This window comes from Thermobia domestica, chromosome 16 (genome assembly GCF_964235325.1).
Source record: "Thermobia domestica chromosome 16, izTheDome1.hap1.1, whole genome shotgun sequence".
Taxonomy (NCBI): Eukaryota; Metazoa; Arthropoda; class Insecta; order Zygentoma; family Lepismatidae; genus Thermobia; species Thermobia domestica.
In genome coordinates, this window is record NC_137469.1 from 10,544,500 (window position 1) to 10,569,873 (window position 25,374).

A 25,374-nucleotide genomic window follows, 5' to 3' on the forward strand; every position below is an offset into this window, starting at 1 on the left:
GGCGCGCAGAAATAAATTTTTGTTGGGAGAGCTCCAACCTTCGACGATGGGGGATCCAATGCTAAAAGCCGCTACATCTACAGTATGTAGTATTGTAGGGTATTATTCTGCATCTGAAAAGGCGATACATAATTGTAAAATACTTCCACCTATATTTTCAGAACACATGATAGAACCAGATTGTTTTTCTAAGAGGAAGAGTGCAGACGAAGTGTAAACTCAAATTTTCATGCTACATCAATCTCTCTCTGTTAAACAAGTAGAGTTTTATTAAGAAATTGTACAGATGTATGTTAGGAAGTTTTGGGCGATCCGTACTCAGTGAACCCCTTCATGGATGCACCCCTGTAGGAAAGGGTCAAATTCACCCTAAATATATTTCTGATCCTGAAAATAGGGGTCACGGTGGCTCAGTAGTAGAGCGTTCATGTTTTGTGCATGGGGTCCCTGGTTCGATCCCAACTCGCACCCAGTAAACTTTGTGGTGGACAAACACCGTGTGCGTGGATTTTCTCGGTGTTCTCCCGTTTCCTCCCACATTCTTTATTCCACTATTTCATTCATTTCTCATCATCACCGTCTCCTTTTGCCTAGCCTGCACAACCGTGGGACCTAAAACTCATAGATTTAATTTCATTCGCTCCTGAAAATATTAAAAATCATCTAAGAAACATATCAGAACTGTTTCTTCCTATATTATTTGCTGCTCGCCACAGGCTGGTCTTATGTTAGATTTATCATTTACACACAAATTCTAATGCTGAAGTATTATCATCAGAAAATTCTCCCGCAGCTGTCTGAAAAAATTGTGGCGTTCTTAGAAATAAGCTAACTAACCATGATTCTTTAAAAATGCAGTAATAAGCCTGTCATAATTTTTCGTGAAATATAACGCTAGGCAGTTATTATTATTATTATTATTATTATTATTATTATTATTATTATTATTATTATTATTATTATTATTATTATTATTATTTATAGGTATTACTTAATTGCTTAGTTAATGTTGTTCGTAATACATTATTTATGCATGTTCCACATTTCCTTAGGAAAGAGAAGAGGGTATCTCTTGAATCTAGAAACAAGTCCCATGTTAGTGTGAGATGTAAAACATTTTAAGGTACCAATAATGAACGTACTATCAAAATACAAAGGTAACCAAGAAAGTTCTGTCGCTTTTTGTGGAGGTCTCTGTTCAATTGGCCCTTACACCATGAGTTGAATGCGAATGAAAATAAGGCGAAGATCAATTGTTGGTGTGATTATATCCAACATACTACCTGATTGTGGGAGTTCAGTTAGGCTACACTGTGAACTTGCCTAAGGACAGCGTGAACATGGAACCTCCACAGAGCGTCATAAGGGCGTGTATGCTGTACGAGTTCAAACTGGGGTCAAACGCCGTTTCAGCAGGGCGGAAGATATGCCAGGCCTTTGGTGAGGGTGTTGAAACTACGCGGACAGTGCAGCGGTTGTTTAACAACTTTAAGGACGATAACGAAACACTTGAAGACGCATCACGTGCCAAAGACAAACACATGTCTACAATGAAGATCTTCAGGCAGCAATTGAGGCGAACAATGGATAGACCTGTGGGGAACGGGAGTATAATTCAGTGTATGTGGAGAAACCATTCGGCAGCACCTCCATCAACTTCGGAAGCACTAAAAGTTGGGTCGATGGGTCCCACATAATTTGACTCCGATCCAGAAGGGAACGCGAGCAGACACCTGTGTTTCTTTGCAGTCTCGTCTGAGAAAGGAGCCATTTCTGGACAGGGTGTTGACATGTGATGAAAAGTGGATGAATTACGAAGCTCCAGGGCGCTGTCATCATTGGTTAACATCCCATGAATCGGTTTCAAAACAGCCGAAACCAGCACTGCACTAGAAGAAGATCCACTTGTGTGTTTGATGTAGGGATAGCCAGAACCGGTTTCTGGTGGAATCGGTTTTCGGGTCTGAACGGATCCGGTTCTAGAAGATCCGGTTCCAGAACCGGTTTTTCGGATCCAGGTCTGGAACCGGCTTTTCGGATCCTGGTCTGGAACCGGTTCCCAAGATCCAGTTCTGGAACCGCTTCCGGGACCGGTTCTGAAAACCGGATCTCCAAGAACCGGTTCCTCACAGAACCGGTTCCGCTTGAACCGAAACTTTGTGACCATCCGTACGCTAAACCCGAGCTGCTGGAAGGCTGTGAACAGTGTGCTAGATGAAATTAGCTAAATAAACTGGGTAACTGGCAAACTCATTGGCTAAACGGGCAAACTGGCCAACTCATTTGGCTAAACACCCACTGGTGGACCAACATTTTTTTTTCTGGGGGCACAAGCTGGTCTGGGCGGGAAGGGCACAAGCGTATTGTAGTGTTTGCAGTGTTTTGAAGGTGAACTTTGTGCCTCCTTTACGGGTCTTTGGGGGCTTTCGGATCCAGATCTGGAACCGGTTCCTAAGATCCGGTTCTGGAACCAGGTTTTCAGAAACTGCTATCAGCTTGTCAGAGCATCAATGCAACTGTGTAGTGTCAGCAGTTGAATATGTTCAAGGAAAACTCACAACTCTGGAGCCAGCACTTCTTAATGGGTCCTTCTGTTACAGGGCAACACTAAGCCCTACTGGTTAGGATGACCCGGGACACCATTCCATACCTTGGATGGTAAACACTATTGCACCCGCTATACTCTCCGGACGTTCCACTGTCCAATTATCACCTATTCAATTCCTTGGACGGTCATCTTAGAAAACGCCAGTTCAAATCCTTAGTAGAGGTCAAATGCATTAGATATCTTCTTCGCTATCAAGTTCTACCGCGTTGGAATCCATGGGCTTCCAGAACGTTGGCAGAAGATAGTTGATACTGATGGGGACTATTATTGATTTTCCAGGTACATATAGGTGACATAACGATGTTTGAAGGTAATGGGTGAAAAAGCGACAGAACTTTCTTGGTTACCTTTATAAAACAACAAATCTCGCAAGATTTCTGAGAAAATTTGCTGTAAATAGGACAGTCCTTCTTGAACGATCATTGGCTGTTTGCATCCAATCGCTAAAGAGAAAAAGAAGCATTTTATTCAATAATAATAAAAAGTAGAACTGTTTAATTGTATAAATTGTATAAATTGTATAAATAAAAATAGAATTGTATAAATATAACACTACATGTAAAATACTGTTTTTAAGTAATTGTACATAAAATTTAATTATAAATAAAATCACATTTCATGTTTAAGTGAGCTTAAGTCCACGCCGGTGAGCTTTTGTCCGCACGCTTAACGTAAGAATGGTTGTGAGCTTATGTCCGGAGAGCTTTTTGCCGGTGAGCTTTTGTCCGATACCCGTACTTTCAGCTTACAGCAGAAAAAAAAAAAAGATTTTAAAAAAAAATTTAGTTTAATGTTGCAGAATTACTAATCGAGGCTAGAGGAGACGTTGATAATGAGATGGTTAATAGTAATGGAATGAAAAAAGTAGGGAGAAACGAGAGAACTCCGAGCAAATCGATGCACACGGTGTTTGTTCACCACAAAACCCACTTGGTGGGTACGAACTAGCTACTCTACGCACCAGTTGAGATATGAAATTGTTGTTAACGACAGCATCATCTTCGTTATAGGAAACCATTTATGTAACTGTATGTGATGCTTATCTCAGCACTTCTCAACATAAAACAACTTGAAAAAAGTAACATGTTTATTCCTTGCAACTTTCTTTCTATTAGTGCCATATGCGTCATATCATGACCAAAGTAACTGATACTAAAGTATTTTGCACATACACTGTCTGTCTTGCGTAACTACTGTTGTAGCATTCTCTAAAATTTGACGTTTACGGATGTTTATAATGCTGTAGATATCTGAGTGTGTAACATTGAATAATAAATAGGCAATGTAGATTTGAAATATGTAATAACCGAACAGTGTGATTTTTTTTTAAAAGTGTAACTTCATGTTGGATTGGCAACACTGTTAATCGGATGGCTAACCCAATATTTCCGTGTTGATACTTGTTCAAATTTTTATTGATGTTATATCAATTAATTTAAAAGTTACAGGCGTGTTTCAAGTGAAATGATCCACGTTGTATAAGGGTTATCAAAGAGAAAAGAAGGAGTTTTGACCGTTGCGGGTTCGTATCTAATTGAAATGGGGAAATATGTTTGCCTATAGATGGCGCAATGTGCTTGCTGGAAACATTCGATGGAAAGTCCTTAAACATCCTCTGTACAGCCCGGATATCTCGCCATGTGACTTGCATGACTTTAATCCCTTACAAAACTGAGTGAAAGGTGAACGGTTTGCTTTTGAAAAGGGCGTGTAGACAGAGCACTATGAAGCAACAGATCCGTCAGCAACCTAAGACTTACAACATTGAAGCCATCCACACTCTTATGCGCATGGATCTATCGGTGTCATGTTAGCTACATACAACCGCATTTCACATACTCTGTAATGAACTATTCTTTAGATATAACTGTAGTCTTCTTTTTATTTGAGCAATCCTTATACTTATAAACAGAGACGTACGCAGGGGGTAGGACCTGGAGGTCCTCCCCCCGAAATTTCGACTTTTGTGTAAATTTAGCCTAATTTTAGGGGCATTTTAGGACTTTTAATATAAAATACCCTAATATTGCGTTTGGACCCCTCCCAAAATAAATTCCTGCGTACGCTACTGCTCCTAAAGTAATCCCTCTCCTTTTATGCATGATTTGTTTCTACTTCCATTTCTTTTTTTTTTTCTTTTTGATATTTTGGTATACTTACCAAAATAATGAAAATACTCACAAAATGCGTTATATTTTTTTGGGATTTCAACAGTGAGCTTCAGCTTTTTGCGTGCTACGTCTTTATGCAATACCCAAGCTATGAAAGGCTGCTATATTGTTAACTTAGATTCCGAACCATGAACTAGTCTTGAGTCTGGTATACGACGAGCAGTCAAAAACTTCCGGGAATTTTGTTGTAGCTTAATATAAGTACACACTTACATAAACGCCTTCAAAAATGGCACCTTCGGCAGTGGTGCCCCCCCCTCATGTCCATGACGCACCCCCCTTCAATTGTCTATCCGTAGGTGTTCTTCCATGAAAAAAAATTCTTTTCGATTAATTTTTACACCCCCCTCAAACATATTTATATAGATTTTTAAGCCGCCCCCAAATATTTCAATGACGCAATTTGCGTCATAGACCCCTTTGTGGGCACCCCTGCCTTCGGAACATACAGAGTTGTTCCACAGGTCCTGCGATTGCAGGAAACAGCGATGAAAGTTCCAGCCGTCGCGTTCTTTTGATCTCTTCTACGGTGGCGAAACGGATACCTTTAATTAGACGTATTAAAAAAAACATGATTGATTGCCATAGGGCAGGTAGTATAGTGCTTGAAAGGAGACAAATAGATTCTTAAAAGAATAATACAAAACGTGGGTTTATTGCATATGCGCACATAATATATGACCGTCACCAAAATGATAAGAGAGAAATGAATAATATTTAAAGTAAATGAGGGTATGGAGAAGATAATAAATAATATTTTGATTTACACTGGATTACATATTTTCGTACTTATGTTAAGACTAAGTCCATGATTAGGCACAGTTAATTGACAGCTGAGTCCGCACACCACTAACGCTAAGATTGTAGAACGCCACTGTAAACGATGTTGTGCGAATGTGTTGAGGTTGAGTTGTGATTGCAATGTGATGATTTTTGTAAGATTTCTAAAGTATATATATATATACCTATTTTCCATACTTTCATTTTCTATTTCGGATTTGAGAAAATAGGATTGTTCATTTTCTCCTGTGAAAGTCTTCCGTGTTTACAATATTTGCTTTTAACCTTTGGTATGTAGGTTCCTGGTTCGATCCCCGGTCGACTAAATTGTGGTGGACATCATGTCGGGTATAGAATAACATTATCTATTATTGAGGTAAGTTACAATTCATTTCTCTCTTTTCATTTACGAAAAATTGACAAAAGAAAAATTGTCAGCTTTTGATAATTGTCTGCCCCCTCGAAACTAGTTTTATCTTCTGTCAAAACTGGTTTCGGTAAAAAAAAAAAAAAAAAAAAAACGGTTTTTTGAGAAAATCGAAATATTGGTTTTTAGGTTTACAGTTTTCTTAGAAACCGGTTTCCGATTTTTATATAAACTATTTCTGCCCATCTCTATTCAACAGAGTTAAGCCTACTATCTGTGCATCTAGGGAAGACGACATGATGTAATGTGTTGACCACACATCACTTCAAAAGAAGCCATCTTCTAGGCTATAGTGCTTTCTAGACTACAGACTAGGGCTTTTTAATGAAATTTATGGAGATATGACCCTTATTGGTCACCTGCCCTAACTAGAAATTTCAAATTGAAAAATGAAATCTTTGAGTTTTACGTCCCACAGGTATGCCAGTTGGGCTAAAGGAGACGGTGATTATGAGAAATGAATGAAATGGTGGAATGAATAAAGTAGGAAGAAACGGGAGAACCCCGAGAAAACCTACGAGCACGGTGTTTGTCCACCACAAAGTCCACACGGCGCGAGCTGGGATCGAACCAGGGACCAAGAAACATCGGAGCTAAACACTACCACTGAGCCACCGCGCCCCCCAAAATTTACAATTGAATAACAAAATTAAATGTATAGGACACAAGAGTTAATACAGAATAAAGACGTAATATTCGACCGAAGACAATACGATTCTATTGAATTCACTTTATTTATTGACACAGAAAAGGAAAACAGCTGAGACTGGTGATAACACAGACAAAGAAATTAGGTCAGTTTGCTTAATTGCACAAGAGTTGGCCTAATTTATTTTCCACCGAATATAAGCGTATGCGTAGGAGAAATATGTACGTAGCCAATATTGGACTTTTGCCGCATAATTTACGTTCCACAAACGTACTAAAGAGATAAAAGAATTATCACAGCTATATTATGTATACAAAAATAGAAGAGGATTTGGCAACTCGGAAACAAAAACAATTGAACACAAGATATCTTAATAGATAAATTTAGTTGTGTGTGTTGAAATGAAAAATTAAAAATAATATTTTTACCAATGTAGAGTTGTGTATTAGGATAGTGATGTAAACACTTTGCTAGTCAAATATCCTCGAGCTTTTGCAAGCTTCAAAAATGTCTTATGACCTTTACAACAGCTGTCTTTCCACCATGGGTGCCGATCCTGCCCCCCCCCCCATTCAAAGCTCATGTGGGCCCCCAATTGTATTTATGAATGTTCAATATTTGGCATAATTTGAATGCAAATTGTCTTAAAATCCTCATATGTATATATATACCTTCTGCATCTGAATGTCCCCCCAAATTTAGAGAGAAATCGGCGCCCTTGCTTTCCACTGCCACTTTCTTAATCAGAATTACAACAAAATGTAAGAGGGGACACCGTCTCCAAATATAAGATGTTTTCAATCTAAAGTGAAGTTTTTTTTCTTTTCTTTTTTTTTTTTTAATAGAACGACCCTTTTGGGCTGTGCACTCTTTACGTGCCCAATGCTAAATGAAAATGCAACGTTGCCATTTACCTGGACCACAACATAAGAGAATGAAGCGACTGTCTTTTACAGTAACGTGTCGAATCTGTCGATGGCTAGCCCTCATTTTAAACATGGCCCCATTCACCACACTCTTACAAAATTTATCGACGCGTTATTTCTGGTTGTTTATAAGAACACCTGGATTGTATGTAAGCAACGCTAAATATGGGTCATGCGGGCTTAGATAAGAACAAAGGATAGGCAATTGAATGGCGGTGTAAACCCCTTGGAAAGTCATACTCATCGCTCCCTTTTTATCCACTTTCTGAATTAGTTCTTCACTAAGGTCATCACATTTTTAAAAATTAATAAATAACTTAGACACAATAAAGAATTCCAAAAAATATAGGAAGTGATCCAAGTAGTATCTACAAAACGCTGTTAAATAAACCAATAACCGTTTATATATCATTCCTTGTAGACCCATAAATTTGGGAAGTATTGGCCACCGAGTTTTTTACATTTAATGAACGATGTTGAAAGCAATTACAGTTGGACATCGATAAGTCGAAGCTAAAGGGAGTAAATGAAAATTTGAGATATCGAGTTTTCAAGGTGGTCAGAACAAAAAATTCCAGATACCGAGATTCCGCGTTTCTTATGAAAAGTGACTATATAGGCCTAATCTCTATAACTCGAAGTTTTATTCTTTCAACCTCTGTAACTCGAAGTTTTATTCTTTCAACCTCTATAATTCGAAGTTTTATTCATTCAACCTCTATAACTCGAAGTTTTATTCATTCAACCTAATAACTCGAATTTTTATTCATTCAACCTATATAACTCGAAGTTTTATTCATTCAACCTCTATAACTCGAAGTTTTATTCATTCAACCTCTATAACTCGAAGTTTTATTCATTCAACCTCTATAACTCGAAGTTTTATTCATTCAACCTCTATAACTCGAAGTTTTATTCATTCAACCTTTTAGAACTCGAAGTTTTATTCATTCAACCTCTATAACTCGAAGTTTTATTCATTCAACCTCTATAACTCGAAGTTTTATTTATTCAACCTCTATAACTCGAAGTTTTATTCATTCAACCTCTATAACTCGAAGTTTTATTCATTCAACCTTTTAGAACTCGAAGTTTTATTCATTCAACCTCTATAACTCGAAGTTTTATTCATTCAACCTCTATAACTCGAAGTTTTATTCTTTCAACCTTTATAACTCGAAGTTTTATTTTTTCAACCTCTATAACTCGAAGTTGTAAAAGTTTCTTAACTTAAGATGACCAATAAGAATAAAACTAAATATGAGTAAAACACAATTATAGTACACATTAGTAACAATGAGAGGACTAGCAAGAATTACATAAAATCTATAGCTTCGAGTTATCAAAGTCATAACAAGAGAAATTCTACTTATAGAAGCAGAGGCTCGCAGGTAGGAAAGTTCTAGTTACTGAGGTTTTTAAATATGATTATGAAACTCTTAAAATTCGACTTATCGAGGTTGTAATTTTTAAACATTCATCTTACAGAGATTACTTCAACATTGAGTGATATGGAAAGTTCAACGGAATGTTAAAAAATCGAGGTATAGAACTGGCAGAATCTTAAAAACCTTAGTGGGTGGTAATCGGAACTGTACGAACAATCATATCCTCTTACTAGTGACATTGTAACTTAACTTATGTTCAACGACGTTGCCATAGCTTTGGTCCCCATTACTCTGTGATTAATGGCTTACACATGTGGGTTCTTTCTTTCTATATAGAGAAGGGGGAAATAAACAAACACTGACCAACTTGCCTGCATATATAGATCATTCCTTCTCAATGGAAAAAGAAATATTCTGTTGAAAGCAGGTTGAAAGTGTCAAATAAAAAAGCAGCATCAAGCACTCGGAGTTTCCAGACTACTTTTTTCTTCGCCAAAACATTTGAGACATTCCATTCCTTATTCATGTGACGGAGAAGATCAGCTCTTGCTCACCCCCTATTTTCGCCGAGAGCTGCCGTCCAGTTCGAATTTTGTTCCTCTCCGAAGGAAGAAGGAAGATTTTTCCACTCAAAATGTCAAATAACAAAACAACACAAACCATTCGGAGTTTCTACGCTACTTTTTTTTCTTTTTCGCCAAAACCTTTCTCAAGTGACAGAGAGCAATACGCACTCCTCTGGTCGAGAATTGTCAGCTAGCTAAAATTTCTTGGCAACATTGGATTTTCGGAGAAAATATCTGTTTCACTACCATGTAGTAGTAAGAGAAGGCTAATAGGTCAATTTTCCATACCTCCCCCCAAGGTTTTTAAGATGTTTCAAAAAGTCTATCAATGAATTCTCTTTAAGTTACTCATTATTATTTTTCCTTTAATGTTAGGCTGAGCCTAAGGAAAGACCATCAACCCTTTTAAAGTTTGGAGGTTTTGAGGTATTTTGTAGACTTTCACTCAATCAATTATCGCGTCAAGACTATCTATAGGAGAATCATGGTGCATACCTCGTTTTTTTCAGAATGAAGCAAAGTTTTCAACTGTATCAGTCAAAGTTCCCTATTATGTACACTCTTGTCCAAAATGATTGTTGCATATGTATAACTGCGTTCTTGTAAGAATATAATTTGATAATGACTTTGCAGGGTACTTTTAATACTGATACTATGTGTATAATTTGGAAATGTATATTTGTGGTAAACGTCATAGGCAAAATATATATATATATATATATATAAATACGAAAATTAGAATGAATACAACAAAATGTTTCTAAATGGACAAGAAAGTTTTATTTTCATTTTATTGTTCTTATTTACTGCTCTTTTCACACGAAATTTGCCACATACATGTCTTTGCCGATTATACATATACTAATATTATAAGCAATACCGGGCGAATTCGTTATCAAATTATATTCCTACAACTACATATTTATAGACATGAATCAATAAGTTTGGACATGAGTGTACCTAAGGCGGTAAATTCTCGCCCAAAGCGGGAAAAAGATTTAAAAAAAAGTTTCCGTTTCCCGCGAATTTCTTCCCTCAGGTACACGGACAAGGAACAAAAAAAAAAAAAAAAAAACCTGCTTCATTCCGAACAAAACGAGGTATGAACCATGCTACTGGGGTAAATAGTCTTAATGTTAAAATTTATTTACTGTTTTTCCCGACCCATTTTTTCCTAATAACTACTAATCTATTGCTATTCAACAAGCTTTAGCGTCAAGACTCGTTATCGTAAGATCATGGTTTTGAAGCTCGTTGTGTTCGTAATGAAGCAATATTTCCAACTGTACCACTCAAATTTTCCTATTATGTACCAGAAATAGAAAAATTCCGCTCAAATTGGAAAAAAGATATTTTTCAGAGAATTTTTTTTTTTTCGAAAATTCGTTCCCCCAAACACAAGATAGCGCCACGTGAGTGGTTAAGTTTGAAACGTTGTTTCATTACAAAGAAAATAAGGTACGAACTGTGATCCTACAATGAACACCCTTGGCGCTAGAGCTTATTGAATGACAATACATTAGTAATTATTACTCAAAAATGGGTAGAGAACTTTAGTAAATCAGCTCTAACACCAAAACTATTTACTCTAGGGCCATGGTTTATACCTAAGTTTGTTCGTAATGAAACAGCGTTTCCACCTGTATCACTTGCATGTCCCTATCATGTACCTGAGGGCAGAAAGTCCCATCCAAAATGTATAAAGAACTAGTGTGAAATTCAAAAATTCCCTTTTTCAGGAATTTATCCCTTCAGATACATGACAGTAGTATCGTTGTAAACGTTGCTTCATTACGAACAAAATGAGGTACAAACTATGATACTATGATAAATAGAGATGATACTGTAGCTACTTTACTAAACACATTGACTAAAAGAAGGCGCGGTGGCTCAGTGGTAGCGCGTTCACCTCCGGTGCTCGGGGTCCCTGGTTCGATCCCAGCTCGCGCAGTGTGGACTTTGTCGTGGATAAACACTATGGTCGTAGGTTTTGTCGGGGTTCTCCCGTTTCCTCCCACTTTCTTCATTTCATTCATTTCTCATCATCACCGTTTTTTTTAGCCTAACCGGCATAACCGTGGGACGTAAAACTGAAAGATTTCATTTTCATTTACATTGACTAAAAATGTGTAATATGGGGAAAATTCAGATTTTTTTTTAAAAAAAATCCCTATTTACCCTTGGATCATGGTTTGTACCTCTTGTTTTCGGAATGATGTTAGGTTTTAAACGGTATCCCTCAGATGTTCATTTCATGTACCTGAGGGGAGAAATTCCCGAAAAAGAAAAAAGTCCCCTTTTTTCCACTTTGAGCGGGATTTGACGCTTCTAGTACATAATAGGGAAATTTGATTGATTGATTGATTTTTGAGTTTTACGTCCCGTTCAGCAGCGAGGCTATATGAGACGTGAACCTGCTGATTAACGTGGAATCAATCCGAACCACATTAGCTCCCACCGGGAATCGAATATAGGGAAATTTGAGTGATACAGTTGGAAATATTGCTTTGTTTCGAACACAACGAGATACGGATCATGATACTAGGATAAATAGGGATTTGTAGGATTTTTTTCTTAAACAAAGTTCTAAAATTTACAGTTTTCTTTTTTCCTTCGTCCATGTTTGTGACGTCACTGCTACCAGGCATCGCACGCGTGACTGCAAAATGCCCATGACACATGTTCTTTGATGCTTCCCCGCTTGAATGAATGCTAAAATTCCTGTGTGAAAAACTTTAGTAGAGATTTATAAAGAAATTTCTGAAGTTCGACGCCATAGTCGGTATGTAAAAATAAGCCATAAAGTGTAAAAGGGTTAAGATAGCAGCGAAGGTGCTTACCAGGGAAGGTCGCGAGGTGTTAGTCTGACTTCGTATCGATATTATGCTCAATAGACTCGTTTTTACTAATGAAACAATTACGCAAACGGAAAAATCCTCGATCGCAAGTGTGTTTGAAATATGAGCATTAAAATTTCAAAATTGAAAATATTTTACAAATAAGTTTGAAGTAAATATCTTTCGAGGTACATGCTTCGTTTTTGGTATTGAGGGTTTTCTTGGGCACGCAGCAACGGCGCCGACTTTCCCAAATTTATGTAGGTACATACCAATGGCGGGACGTGTTAACCTATATGTTTTCAGGGATGTCTCGATATTTGATTGATTTATTTTTAGTTAAAATCTTTTATGAATATTGTCATAAAGGGCTGTGCTGTGATAAAGTACTATGAGGATAAGTTGGGGCTGCCCTAGCTCAATTGGTAACACGGCTGACTTAAACAAGGGAAACGGGTTCAAACTCGGCTTCAAACTAAAAATCTTGTGGGTGCCCGCACCCACAAGATTATTTGTGTGGGTACCGAATCTCCAGAGCAACGCACGTAGTCAGCGCGCATGGTGCCCAGTACAGTGGAAAGGTAAAAACGTAAGTATTTTGCAAGGACACTTCTTAGAGAGACAGTGCAGGGTAATAGCATCTTACAAATTGCAAATTGCCTTCTGTTTGGCATACCGGATTCGATAGCCTGATAAAATGTATTTGCCATCCTTATTCGACTGTATTGACATTCAAATATCAATTTTCTGTGTGGACACCTTCAAATTGAAGAATGACATGTCTCCGAAACGCTTTGCCTGTGAACTAACGTGAATGCGACTCCGAACCTAGTCGACTTTTGCTTATGCATTGTGGAAGACGGTGTTTCAGTATCTCATCGCTAGCCTTTCCTTTAAATTTTCTACGAATTTTAATGGTGGTTGTCGAAAAATACTGGCCAAACTTCAGGGAATATTTTACGATATTCGGCGATAAATGTGGCCAAAAACGAACAATTGACTAGCGAGGATGTACAGTGTATGTAAAGGTCGTTTTTTCCAGAATAAAAATTACCTTGTTCACAGCTTTGAGCGCACTTCCTAGCTAACCATTAAAAAAGAGAAAGGCCTATTTTGTCGCTGAATATCTTCAAATATTCTCTGGAATTTGACCAATATTTTCCTATAATCGCATCTCAATTCGCCGAAAACTAAAAAAGAAAGAAAAAGAAACAAAGAAAAGGAAAAAGAAAAACGGAGAGCAATGATGTATTGAAACATCGTCTTAGGCAATGCATAAGCATAGGCCGACAGAATTTGGTGTACAGCTCAGATTAGTTCTGCGGCCAGCCGCTCTGGCGCTACACGATCTGTTTGAAGTGCCAATTCCGCGCGATCGACTATAAATGAAATGCCAGTGGTGTAAAATGATATTAGCATTCACAGTCACTGCCAGTCTGTTGTGGATAATTTATTTGGTTTAACTTCATTTTAACAATAAACAGATGTTTGTTTTCCACAAATGATATGTTGTAGTGCAAAATATTTGCTGGACAGCTGATCTGGGCAAAATAACACATTGGTAACAGAGCCATTTGAGAAAATATGGTCAAACTCCTACCTACAGAAGGCAAAAACACCACAATATAGATTATCACAAAATAATTATGAATAACACGACGTTCGTCATTCAATTTCGCATGCCTGGCAAAGCGTTTCGAAGACAAATGTCATTGTTCAATTTGAAGGTGGCAACACACGAAAGGAATATTCGAAATGACAATACAGTCGAATAAAGGTAGCAAATATAATTTGTTAGCTTATCGACTGAATGTGCCAAACTGGAGTCAATTTGCAAGTTGTAAGACGCCATTATCCTTCTTCCCCTCCCAATAAGTTTTTTCATCTTGCAAATTGCATATGTTTTGACCTCATCACTGTGATGGACACCCAAGAAAGCCCCAATATAGCGAAAATAAAGCGTCTATCTCAGGAAATGATTATTTCAAATTTTCCGCTAAATCTGTTCAATTTTGAAATTTTAACGTTCGTAATTCAATCGATCAAGGATTTCTCCGTTTGCGTAATTGTTTCATATCTAAAAACGAGTCTATTGAGCATAGTATCAATATGAAAAAGTAACACCTCGCGACTTTCCCTATAGTCAGGATTAAGCCTTTTATTTCCTTTGTACACGATTTTTGTGCATCCTAGCAACGTAGTAATGTTTTACGCTGGGAAATATTTTGTATTAAGTATATCTGAATGTGAGATAATATTTCCTAATATATGTGCAAAATTGTCTGTAAATAGGATTGAATTCAGCTCTTTGTCCTCTCAACCAGAAATTTAAGAAGTACTAAGTGTACAGCCTTAAATTCAATACTGTAAATGAAATTCTTACTATGTCCTGTGTACTTATTAACATGTTGATCAGGGTTTTTAATGCCAATGGAACCAATACGCACAAAAGGATTCTGCAAGACAATGGTTCCACAAGTACAACCGATTTTCCAGCAAAAACTATTCTGAGCCCGAAACTAAAAGAGATTTTCTGACAAAAGCTGTTACGGATCCGGTACCGAAACCAATTTCCCAAGGAACTCGGATTTCTAATCACAAAACAGAAATTAATTTCCTGAAAACGTCAGTTCTAGTTCCGTGACCATGACATGGAAACGAATCTTCGGACACGGGTCTTGTAGTAAAAGATACAACAGTGATACTTTTTTCTGTTGTAATTTGTATATGTCAGTAAGAAATTTCCTCTTTCCCTTGCCTGCTATACAACTTAACCATTGTCGATCCCACTCTATAGTGGCATCAACTTCATCCGCTTCGTTAGTGTGAAATAAGCTGTGACATGACGGTATCACGGAGTTTGCAGCGCACCTGTTTTCACGGAATTTTCTGTAAATGCCAAAATAGGTGTAAGAACAAGCACAATGTAACGCAAACAGTAGTAACATACACGAAGCTTATAAGTGTCAATAAATATATCATATGTAGGTAGATCAGAAGTAGTAATAATTTGTGTTATCATTTATGGAAATTTTCCTTACAAAAAAAAAAAAAAAAAAATCCGGCCATCTCCTGTTTCTATTATGCCATGTACTTGTCACTCATGTGTTTTGTTGATTTTATTTACTATAATAACCGACCCCAAGATGAGGAAAAACATAATAATATACGTCAGATAACAAACAAATGTCCAGGAAGATAAAACTTACATTACAAATAAAACTCCAATTGACCAAAGCAGTATATATATTTTAAGATTATATATATACTGCTTTGGTCAGTTGGAGTTTTATAAGTAATCTTGAATTTTCCAAAGCTACAATGAATAAAGTACATTACAATACAAATTAATGCTTTCTTAAAAGAAAATCTAGTGTTGGAAGAAATACAACGTACCCGTTCTAGTGTTAGCTACACAGCGCCTGTCCCGAAAGGCTAAAGAAGAAACAGAAATAGATTTTGTAACAAAACCGCTGTAGATCGTTCCCTCGAGTTATCATTAAACAAATTATCAACATCGTTAGCAGCTTATGACGATTTTAAATAACCAATGGTTTTGCAAAGGATGATGTCCAAATGTATTCCGACTCTCTTCTGAAACGCATCGAATAATGGTTTTCGGTTTTGTGAATAGAACCAATATGTTGACATATATTTCGGCTCTCTTCTGAAACACATCGAATTATGGTTTTCGGTTTTGTGAATAGAACCAATATGTTGACATGTATTTCGGCTCTCTTCTGAAACACATCGAATTATGGTTTTCGGTTTTGTGAATAGAACCAATATGTTGACATGTATTTCGGCTCTCTTCTGAAACACATCGAATTATGGTTTTCAGTTTTGTGAATAGAACCAATATGTTGACATGTATTTCGGCTCTTATGGAAAACAGAATTATGGTTTTAGGTTTTGTGAACATAACCAACATGTCGAGATGTATTTCGGCTCTCTTCTGGAAACACTGAATAGTGATTTTCGGTTTTGTGAAGTGAACCTTATTTCGACTCTCTTCCGTAAACACACAGGATTATGGTTTTTGGTTTTGTGAACTGATATCTGGAGGTATAGTTATTTTGGCTCTCTTCTTGAAACACAGAATTATGGTTTTTGGTTTTGTGAACTGATATGTGGAGGTATAGTTATTTTGGCTCTCTTCTTGAAACACAGAATTATGGTTTTTAGTTTTGTGAATAGAACTGATATGGCGAAATATATTTCGCCTTTCTTCTTGAAACACACAAAATTGTGGTTTTCGGTATTGTGAACAGAATAATATGTCAAATTGTATTTCGGCTCTCCTGTAAAAACAATCCGAATTCCGGATTTCGGTTTGGTGAACAAAACCAACATGTCGAAATATATTTCGACTCTCATTTGGAAATACACCAAATTATGGTTTTCAGCTTAGAAAGGGGACCAATGTGTGGAAATGTATGTCGATTCCCTTCCATAAGCGCGTCGAATTAAAACATTTATTTGCCTTCAGCAAAAAAAAAAAAAAAAAAAACATTTACCATTAATAACCCTAGAAAGACCATACTCGCGACAGCTACGTGAAGTACCAACGGGGGGTCAAATTTGCCCGCGCTCGATTCAAGTAATTTGCAGACCTTATTTATTGACTAATGGTTAAACTGTTGAACAAATTTCAAAACCGAGAATATTTCCAGCACTGGTAGTGTATATATATCAAAAATGCGTGAAATCACTGATATATTATACGAAAATGCTTGTTTTATTTATTAAAATATAAAGTTCAGTTTATATAAGGTTAGGCAAAAATTTAAAATTATTGAGATGTAAGTTACTCTCGTTTATATGCTGTCCCATTCATACTTTTGGCGTACTTCTGAACATTTATCTATTAGTCTTTCTCACTATATAACAAAGGATCAATATATATACTTTATATTGTGTATTCTAGACGTAAACACAGTGGTCTTTTCTAGATTTTGCCCTTAGGCCTTTTACATATGCACTGTTGTGTGTGTATGTGTTACAAATAAGAAAAGCTATCTCTATGTGTCATCACCAGCATCACATTTCAAACACAAGATCTTATGGGTACAATGGGATTCACAAATAAAATGTTCACACCGTTCACATCTCGTTTTTACTTTCTTGAGATTGTCCTTCTCTTTCTTGGTCTGAGTTTCCCGAACACACAGATCACAACGTTTCCTTGAAGGAAGCTCAGTTGGGGCAATTCTTTTCCTAAATTCTTTAGGACGGACATTCCTTCCCAGAAAGCTTTCCATTGCTGATACTACTGGCTTTTTGAGGCCGTCTATGTTCAAGACCCGTTCTTCAATGTACGGTTTTAAAAGAGATTCCCCAAGTTGTAGCATTAACAGTCGTCTTCTTTCCATTTTGTTGCTATTCCATTCGGGGAAATTTAGTAGAAATAGTGTGTAGCTATTTAGAGTAGGTATATCCAGGAGTGTGTAAAAAAGCGAGAGAGGCCATGTTCTTGTTCCCCGCTTCGATGAATACTGTCGAACCATTTGGTCAATGATGTCCACCCCACCCTTTGTTTCATTATAGTAAATAATTATATCAGGTTTTTTGATTCACTTGGATTCACTTGATCGTCGTTATGCTGGGTGGAAAGCATAGTATGTTTCGTAGTGGTTTTTTCGAAGCAATATATGACACTAGCGTAACAGGTGGCTTCCCGGTGGAAGGGTCAGTGAACGCAAATTTTGACGAATGTTCTGCACGATCTCTAGTGTCCTTCAGTTCATTTGGTATGTCTTTCCTATTCAGTTTGAGAGTTCCAACGACTGTCAGATTGTTGTTGGTGTATAATTCGTCAGCTAACTCAATGGAAGTATAGTATCGGTCCATTGTGATATTGTAAGTAATGTATCACTATATATAAAAGCAATACTTACTTTCATGACCATTTGGTTATCTTATCCAATCAGAAAGATATCATGGTATTTTAGGGCCGGCTCTACGTAAGGCTAAGTGTTTATATAAAGGAAAATTCAATATAGTTTAAAATAATTAAATTTTGGACATAAAAAATCAAAATTAAGAAATCATCGAAAAATAAAAGAATGGGTAGCACCTATGACCAAGGGGGGGGGGTCAAATCAGCCCGCGCAACATGTATATTTTTTTATATATATAAAACCACACTGCTTTAAACATAGGTGGAAAAATTCCAAAATGATCTTCTAATCAAAAGTAACAATAACAAAAAAATGAGAATCCGTAAAGCATTTTAAGGTATTCAAATTGAACCAAAAAAGACGCGCGGGCAAAATTGACCCCCCCCCCTTGGTATTTTTAGGGATAATACTGCTTTCGAGACAATGTGTATGTCAAGTTAAAGTTATCTTCAAATGTTAATACACTTCCTTAAATTTATGGATAGGTATTTATTTATTTATTTATTATTCTTTGGAAACAGTCTTATATTTATACCATTTTTTGGTTTTAAAATTAAATTTAGAAGTAATTCCAAATCTTCTCTTTTGTCGACAGCTTCTATCCTATACCTTCGCAGCAGCTCGGAAATAACTATTTTCAGTTCAATCATGGCGAATTTTTGTCCTGGAATGCAAAATATATTATTTATAATTAGCAAGATAGTCAAAATAATATTGTTTATTGAAAACTTTTAAATATTATTGTATTTTTTATAAAACTAAATATATTTTTAAATTTTTAACAGCAGCATATTTCTACTTATAGGACAATGTTATATTTGTATTACCAAGTAATAAGTGAAATCAATATAGTTTTATTCAAGTATTATAAGAACACAAAATTAAATATTGCTTACACTATTTCTTCTTGACCATAGAAGTAATTTTTGAATAATAAATTGTGAATAATGCATTATTCTTAATATTCCAAGAGAGATATCGGGTGTCGATATGGTTACCAAAGACTGGCGTAGAAGACACTGGTACAATTCCCGAATCGGATCCCATGTTAAGCTGTAGATCAACGTCTCATCAGCCTCGCTGCTGAAAAGTGATGCTGAACTCTAAATAAAATAACTTAATAATTCAGGAGGAGCAATGCTTTCACGCCTTCTAGCTACTTCCTGCTATGTTTGTCTTCGCAGTGGTCCATATAGATGGCCTTTGAATTGTTAGAATTCTTACTATTGGGAAAGAGGCTTGCTAGGGATTATTACAGAGTCGATTTTAAGGTGCAGCACTTTTCCAAACAATGTAGTAATTTCCATACCCTGGACAGAATATATTGCACCTTTTGCGTGAGATTAGCATATATGTGTACATAGGGTCAGTTTGGTAGTATAGCGTGTTTTTTATTGGGTATGTACATACTAAATGCATAGGAAACATAGGGGATGGCACAAAGAAGACATCTGGGTGACACTTCACGTGGTAGTATTGTTGGAAGTCTAGAAGTAGGGCAAAGTTAACGAGCTGCAGCTGCAGAATTGCCTGTGGCTCGTAGTGTAATTTCGCGCTGTGAATAGGACTCTAGGAAAGCGAAAATTTTCGAAGGCAATGCGAGCGCTATTTGGCATTAAATCAAAGGACGGTGTCCAACTAGCACTGCATCTGAATTTGCTCGAGATCTTACAGCAGTCTCAGGGACCAAAGTCTACCGACAAACTGTGTATCGGCGACTATATCAGGCGTTCCCTTATGCAAGGCGATCCACTAGGAACATTCCACTCATACCACAACACCATCAGGACAGTTAACATGGCATCTAACCCACCGTGAATGAATATAAAAACAGCAGGGTAGCATAATGGTGAGTCCTAGCTGAGTGTGGAAAGTGATCGTCGATGTTTGAGCATATAGCGGGGGGCCAAGGACACATTATGACCTTGTCAATATTGTAACCGAGATTGTTATGGAAGTACCAGAGTTATGGTTTGAGTACTGCTGTAGAATAGTGTAATGGATGCAGACTATCGGGAAATTACCCTGTAAAAGTATGTGCGACTTTCTCATTATCTTAGATTTCGTTCAGTGAACGAAATGGTCGCACAAACAAGGCGCAGGTGGAGGACGTATACCTGTAACACGAGGATATTACGATATGTTTTGATTGGTCACCATGCTCTCCGGATCTCAATCCGATTGAACATATCTAGGATCTCTTTGGATGTCGCATTGCAACTCAGAAATCTACCACCATGGATTCTTTATGACCTCAAATAGTGCTTTTGAAAGACTTGTAATTCCATTGCCATTGGAGATACCTGTTGATGTCAACCTGGTGAAAACATGCTATTGTAATCTGTATAGCCATTCGAGGTTATCACACCCCATACTGAGCACTTCTGGCAATGTCAAACAGGGCCGATGTGCCATCTACTGGACGAGCTCATCTTACAGTCACCATTTGACCTTGTTTTTGCCATTTGACCTTGTTGTTCGTGGATATCTCTCCGTTCCCTGTCTTTATTTGTGTGTCACTTTCTCAGGAAGACCCTTTATATTTGCGCCTAATATACAGTATTATTTATCCATGAAGATTTGATTAGGCACCAGCACTAATATTAGATTAGATTTAGAACTACATTACAGAAAACACTGCTCCCTGCCGAAAACCCTACGTATATAACTATTAGAATGCCCGTTATTTTGGTTAGATTAAATAAAAGTAAGTGTCAGCAAGCAATTGTTAAATATTTGCAAGTAAAGAATATTTTACCAAGTTGTACTTACCTATGCAATTCCTAGGCCCCGCACTGAATGGAAAATATGCATAGGGATGACGATTTTGAACATTTTCAGGCAAAAATCGATCCGGGTCAAATTTTTCTGGATTTGGAAAATATTCCGGATTTCTATGGGTGTGATAAACGTTGATACCAATATCTGTTTCGGCTGGAATTTTGTAGTTATCTGAAATAAAAATGTTCAGTTAGATATGAGTATTAGTAGCCCCTAGATATTACAGTTATACTAATTTCATTACGTTATTTACGTGAGTATATAAAAGTACAGTACGTTACAACTTTGTATTGGGTTAATCACTGTTAGGTTCCAAGCAAATAAGCTACATTACCTATTCCAATTTGATTACAATCAGACAAATTTGACATTGGTTAATCCATCGAGGAACACACAGATAAACGGACAGACTTTCAAATGCAGGACGAGTTGAATGGTAGGAACAAAGGTACTTACTTCTTTATGTTTGAAAGTAATTTTAAAGACACATTTTTTATGTTGAATCTGTCTAAATTTGCTCCTTTTTTCTGCTTTTTGGAATGCAGCCAACCATGTCTTACGATACCATCAATTATGGCGATAGCCAACCGCCAACAGACGACAGAAGTCACAGACTATAAATATGAATATAAATACAGTGATGGCAGATCCTCTTAGACAAAAAACTCAGACGAATGTCAAATACCGGTATCTCTTATACTCGGAAAATATTCCTACACAGTGGAAAATATTAAAAATTAAAAGAGTCATATTTATGATAGTGATATGACCCATGCACTAAACAAGACTAAACCCAGTAACTGTCTGATCTTTTCCTCGATAAGATAATGCGTCATGTTACTGAATAAATTAAGGAAAAGACAACAATCGATCTATTTTGTCACTTGCCTTGGAATGTAATACTACTGTTTATTTTCAATCTGAATCCTTCTAACATCGGTGGATAACGATAGCAAAAATACTTCTTGAAAATGGTTAGTGAAAGGTCAGCAGTCATTGGGGGATAATGGTTCATTATGCATGTCTCACAGACGAGAGACGTCCAATGAATTTACTAAAACTATCTTCTTAGTAGCCAAAAGCTAGAAAAAATAAATAAATTTTCGATTTCGTAATGCTTTGAAGTCAATTGGATACTTCAAGTACAGAAAATTGCTTCATTTCAGACTTTTGGCTAAGATCTTCTTTCAATCTCTCTCTTCATGTCAAAACTACCGTAGGAATTATCAACCTGGCAACCAGTGTTTCTTTCAGAAAGAATGCTCCGGGGCAGAGGAGCACACTTAGTATTCCGGGAAGGACATTGCTGGTACTATTCAATTTATTATTATATTATAGTCGTATTATTTTGGTCTCGTCCGAATGGGTGTTGCCCCTCCCCAAACACGTCTGGAAGAAACACTGCTGGCAACACTGTGTAAACGAACAAACGAAAGAAATGACTTTACTTGCCACAAAATACGATAAGGGGAATCTCTAGTCTTTGCTATTTTGTTGTGTATGTAATTGATGCGTAGAGTGTAGTTACCAAATTCAAGTCCGAAGCAATTACAAGACGATCCTGGCAGAAAGACAGGACGAGTATGTAAGAGAAAGGTCTGCAGAATTGTAAGCGGATGTACTTCACCTTATAATCTGTATTGAAACTCGAATACTATGAATTGCACAAGCAACAGCCAATCAGAATTGGGCGAAGTCTGACGACAGAAGCAGAGGAGGAAAAAAGTTGGCTGCTTAGCAGGCTTGACAATTTTAAAGGGAAAACTAGACTTGCGTAATAAGTACGTATATTGAGTTCTTGAATACCTGCATAATGTTTTGTTTTGTATTCTATTGTTTTAGATTAGGCAGAGACATTCATGTTACCGCTGTTAACGTGTGAGACTGGCGAAACAAGATGGTGAGATTATCTGAAGAAGTTCGTGCTCGAAAAACGTGACACATCAATATGACGAAAACCACAATTGAGGAACTCACTCGTGGTTATATGGTTAGCTTTTGTGACCTCGGCACGGCAGACCCGAGTTCAACTCCCGATGGGAGTTCATGTGATTCTGGTTCCACATTCAAGCGACTTAATTCTAAACTAACGAACAACTATGAAGGAAATTCGTGATATTCCAGTGCCCGTGTATCAGAAAGCAATATAGCATTTGTCCGGAAAGTAGTACGACTGAATTAAAGAAATATATATATTCACAATTTTGACACATCGTCTTAATAGTTTTCGGAATTTGCCCCTTCTGCATCAACATAGCGTTTTCAGCGACTCTGCCCATCACTGAAGACTTCCTGGAACGCAGAAACTGGAATGCTCTTCAGGTCCCTCGTTACGGCTTCTTAAATGGGCTGGACCGAGCCGTGGTGCCGTCCTTTCATGACCCTTTTTAGTCAGGGGAAGAGGAAGAAATCTGCAGGAGCAACATTTGGGCTGTAGGGTGGCTGGGGAAGATGTGGTGGTCAGGAAGTCAGTGACAGCAAAGGTTGTGGCTCGGCGCATTGTCGTGAAGAAGCTTCCATGATCCAGCGATTGCTGGACGGACGCGGGCAACTCGTTTTCTGAGTCTTTCAAGTGCTTGCATGTAGAATGCAGCATTCACAGTCTGATCAGGTAGCAAGAATCAATGAACCACTCCTTTGCAGTTAAAAAAGATTATCAACACTAATTTCTTTTTCGACTTGCTCATGCGAGCTTTTCTCAGGATCACTGCAATTAGCAGTCTTGATCACGTCACGGGTCTCACTCGCAGTTTTACCCAGTTTGACGCAAATCTTCATCGCGTGATGCTGCTCTAACAAGCGATTCATTGTTGGGATGACAAGGTACCTTGAAACGGATTCACTTTAAACTCGATCTACACTCCGTGAAGGTTTGGAGACGACTGGCGATTGGCGCGCTGGTAGCTAAGACCTCCCACTATACAATCAGTGCAGTAACATACCCTTCCTTCATCACGTTTTGACGGGGAAAAGTCAGTCGTACTACCTGCCGGACAAACTCAATACATGACTATCCAAAGCGTTGTCAATTAAGCTATACTACAAATAGGGAACAGTATTCCTAAAATGTCAATTAAGCTATACTACAAATATATTACTCGATATTGTTGTATACTTATGCAGCGGAAGTTTGGAGACATTACCTTTCCAATGATATCGAACCTGTATTTATAATTCTATCACATGATCAAGCATTTGCAATGAAATATGCAGCCACATTTCTGATTCATCCTGTATACAAAAGATTAAATTAGAGTGAATATTACGAATTGCAATTGGGTTGACACAGAACACGATTCGTAAGCTGGTTTCTTCGGCGATCAACTACTGTGTTCCTTAACTATTATATATATGTATATACATAGGCGCCGACTTGAAGAAAATATGGGGGGGGGCAAATAAGAATAAATATATTCAGTCGTTTTATATCAACTGCTTGATGAAGACCCCTTCTCCCCTCCCGCCATAGATCTCTTTCCGCTGCGTCCGCTCCGCTGGGAAATTCACGACCTAAGTCAAATTTGCCTCAAGGCATTAAAACAAATTCAAGCTCAAAATTTGGGAACTTCACTGGAAGCTTACGCAACACATTGATCTTCACTTTTCATATCAGTGCTGCCAGTGTTGGATGAAGCTTCAGTGCTCTTTTTAAACACAGTTTTGAAAATGATGTTTTCTATCGAATAAGAAGACTGTTCCTAATATTGAATTAAAGGCACGACAAAGTTTACGACAAAAATTCTTGCTCCTCTTTGTTAATTTTTCCTCGACTGGATTATATGGGGGGGGGGGGGCGAGGACCCACCTTTAAATATTGAAGGAGCCAAAAGTGTCCTGCCCCCCAAAGTCGGCGCCTATATATATCCTAGCATTCAAATGTTGGACGAAGTATAGACAGAAACGGTAGTCTTTATGAGGTTAGGTTAGGTTATATGTTTTAATTTTGAAATTCTGACTTCTTACCAATGATGATATCTTCTTCCGCTGTCCTCAAGAAGAAACTGACGCTCGGATAGAGTCGTAGGGTTTCCTTAATACATCTCTCCAGATACTTCATCTTGGATAAGTCTTCAACTGTAGGTACGCGAATATTTGTTCCATAGATGCTATCAAGCTCCTCATTCACTTTTTGCTTTAAAAAAAAACAACATAAAATTAAACTTTTATATATATTCAAAGTACAGAGACGCAGAAATATTGTAAGTTTTATGGTTATTCCAATAATTACAGTTCTTAAAATATTTCCCCCCGGGAGAATACCGGAAGTGACAGCGGCGCAAATCTGTCTTCAAAATTAGGTGACGGGTAAGACCGTTTTCATTTTTTTAAAGCGGTGTTCAA

General features: G+C 37.3%; 1 protein-coding gene across 1 annotated transcript in view; it reads right to left on the bottom strand.

Annotated features, from left to right (window-relative positions):
* LOC145672410 (cytochrome P450 4C1-like) overlaps window positions 1-25,374 on the bottom strand; it is a 123,145-nt gene that overhangs the window by 53,452 nt on the left and 44,319 nt on the right. Inside the window, exons 10-12 of the mRNA XM_081741564.1 lie at window positions 24,997-25,165; window positions 21,025-21,204; window positions 18,756-18,916 (exon numbers count right to left, since the gene is read on the bottom strand). Of these exons, the coding sequence (XP_081597690.1) occupies window positions 18,756-18,916; window positions 21,025-21,204; window positions 24,997-25,165 (510 nt within the window). The remainder of the gene's footprint in view (window positions 1-18,755; window positions 18,917-21,024; window positions 21,205-24,996; window positions 25,166-25,374) is intronic.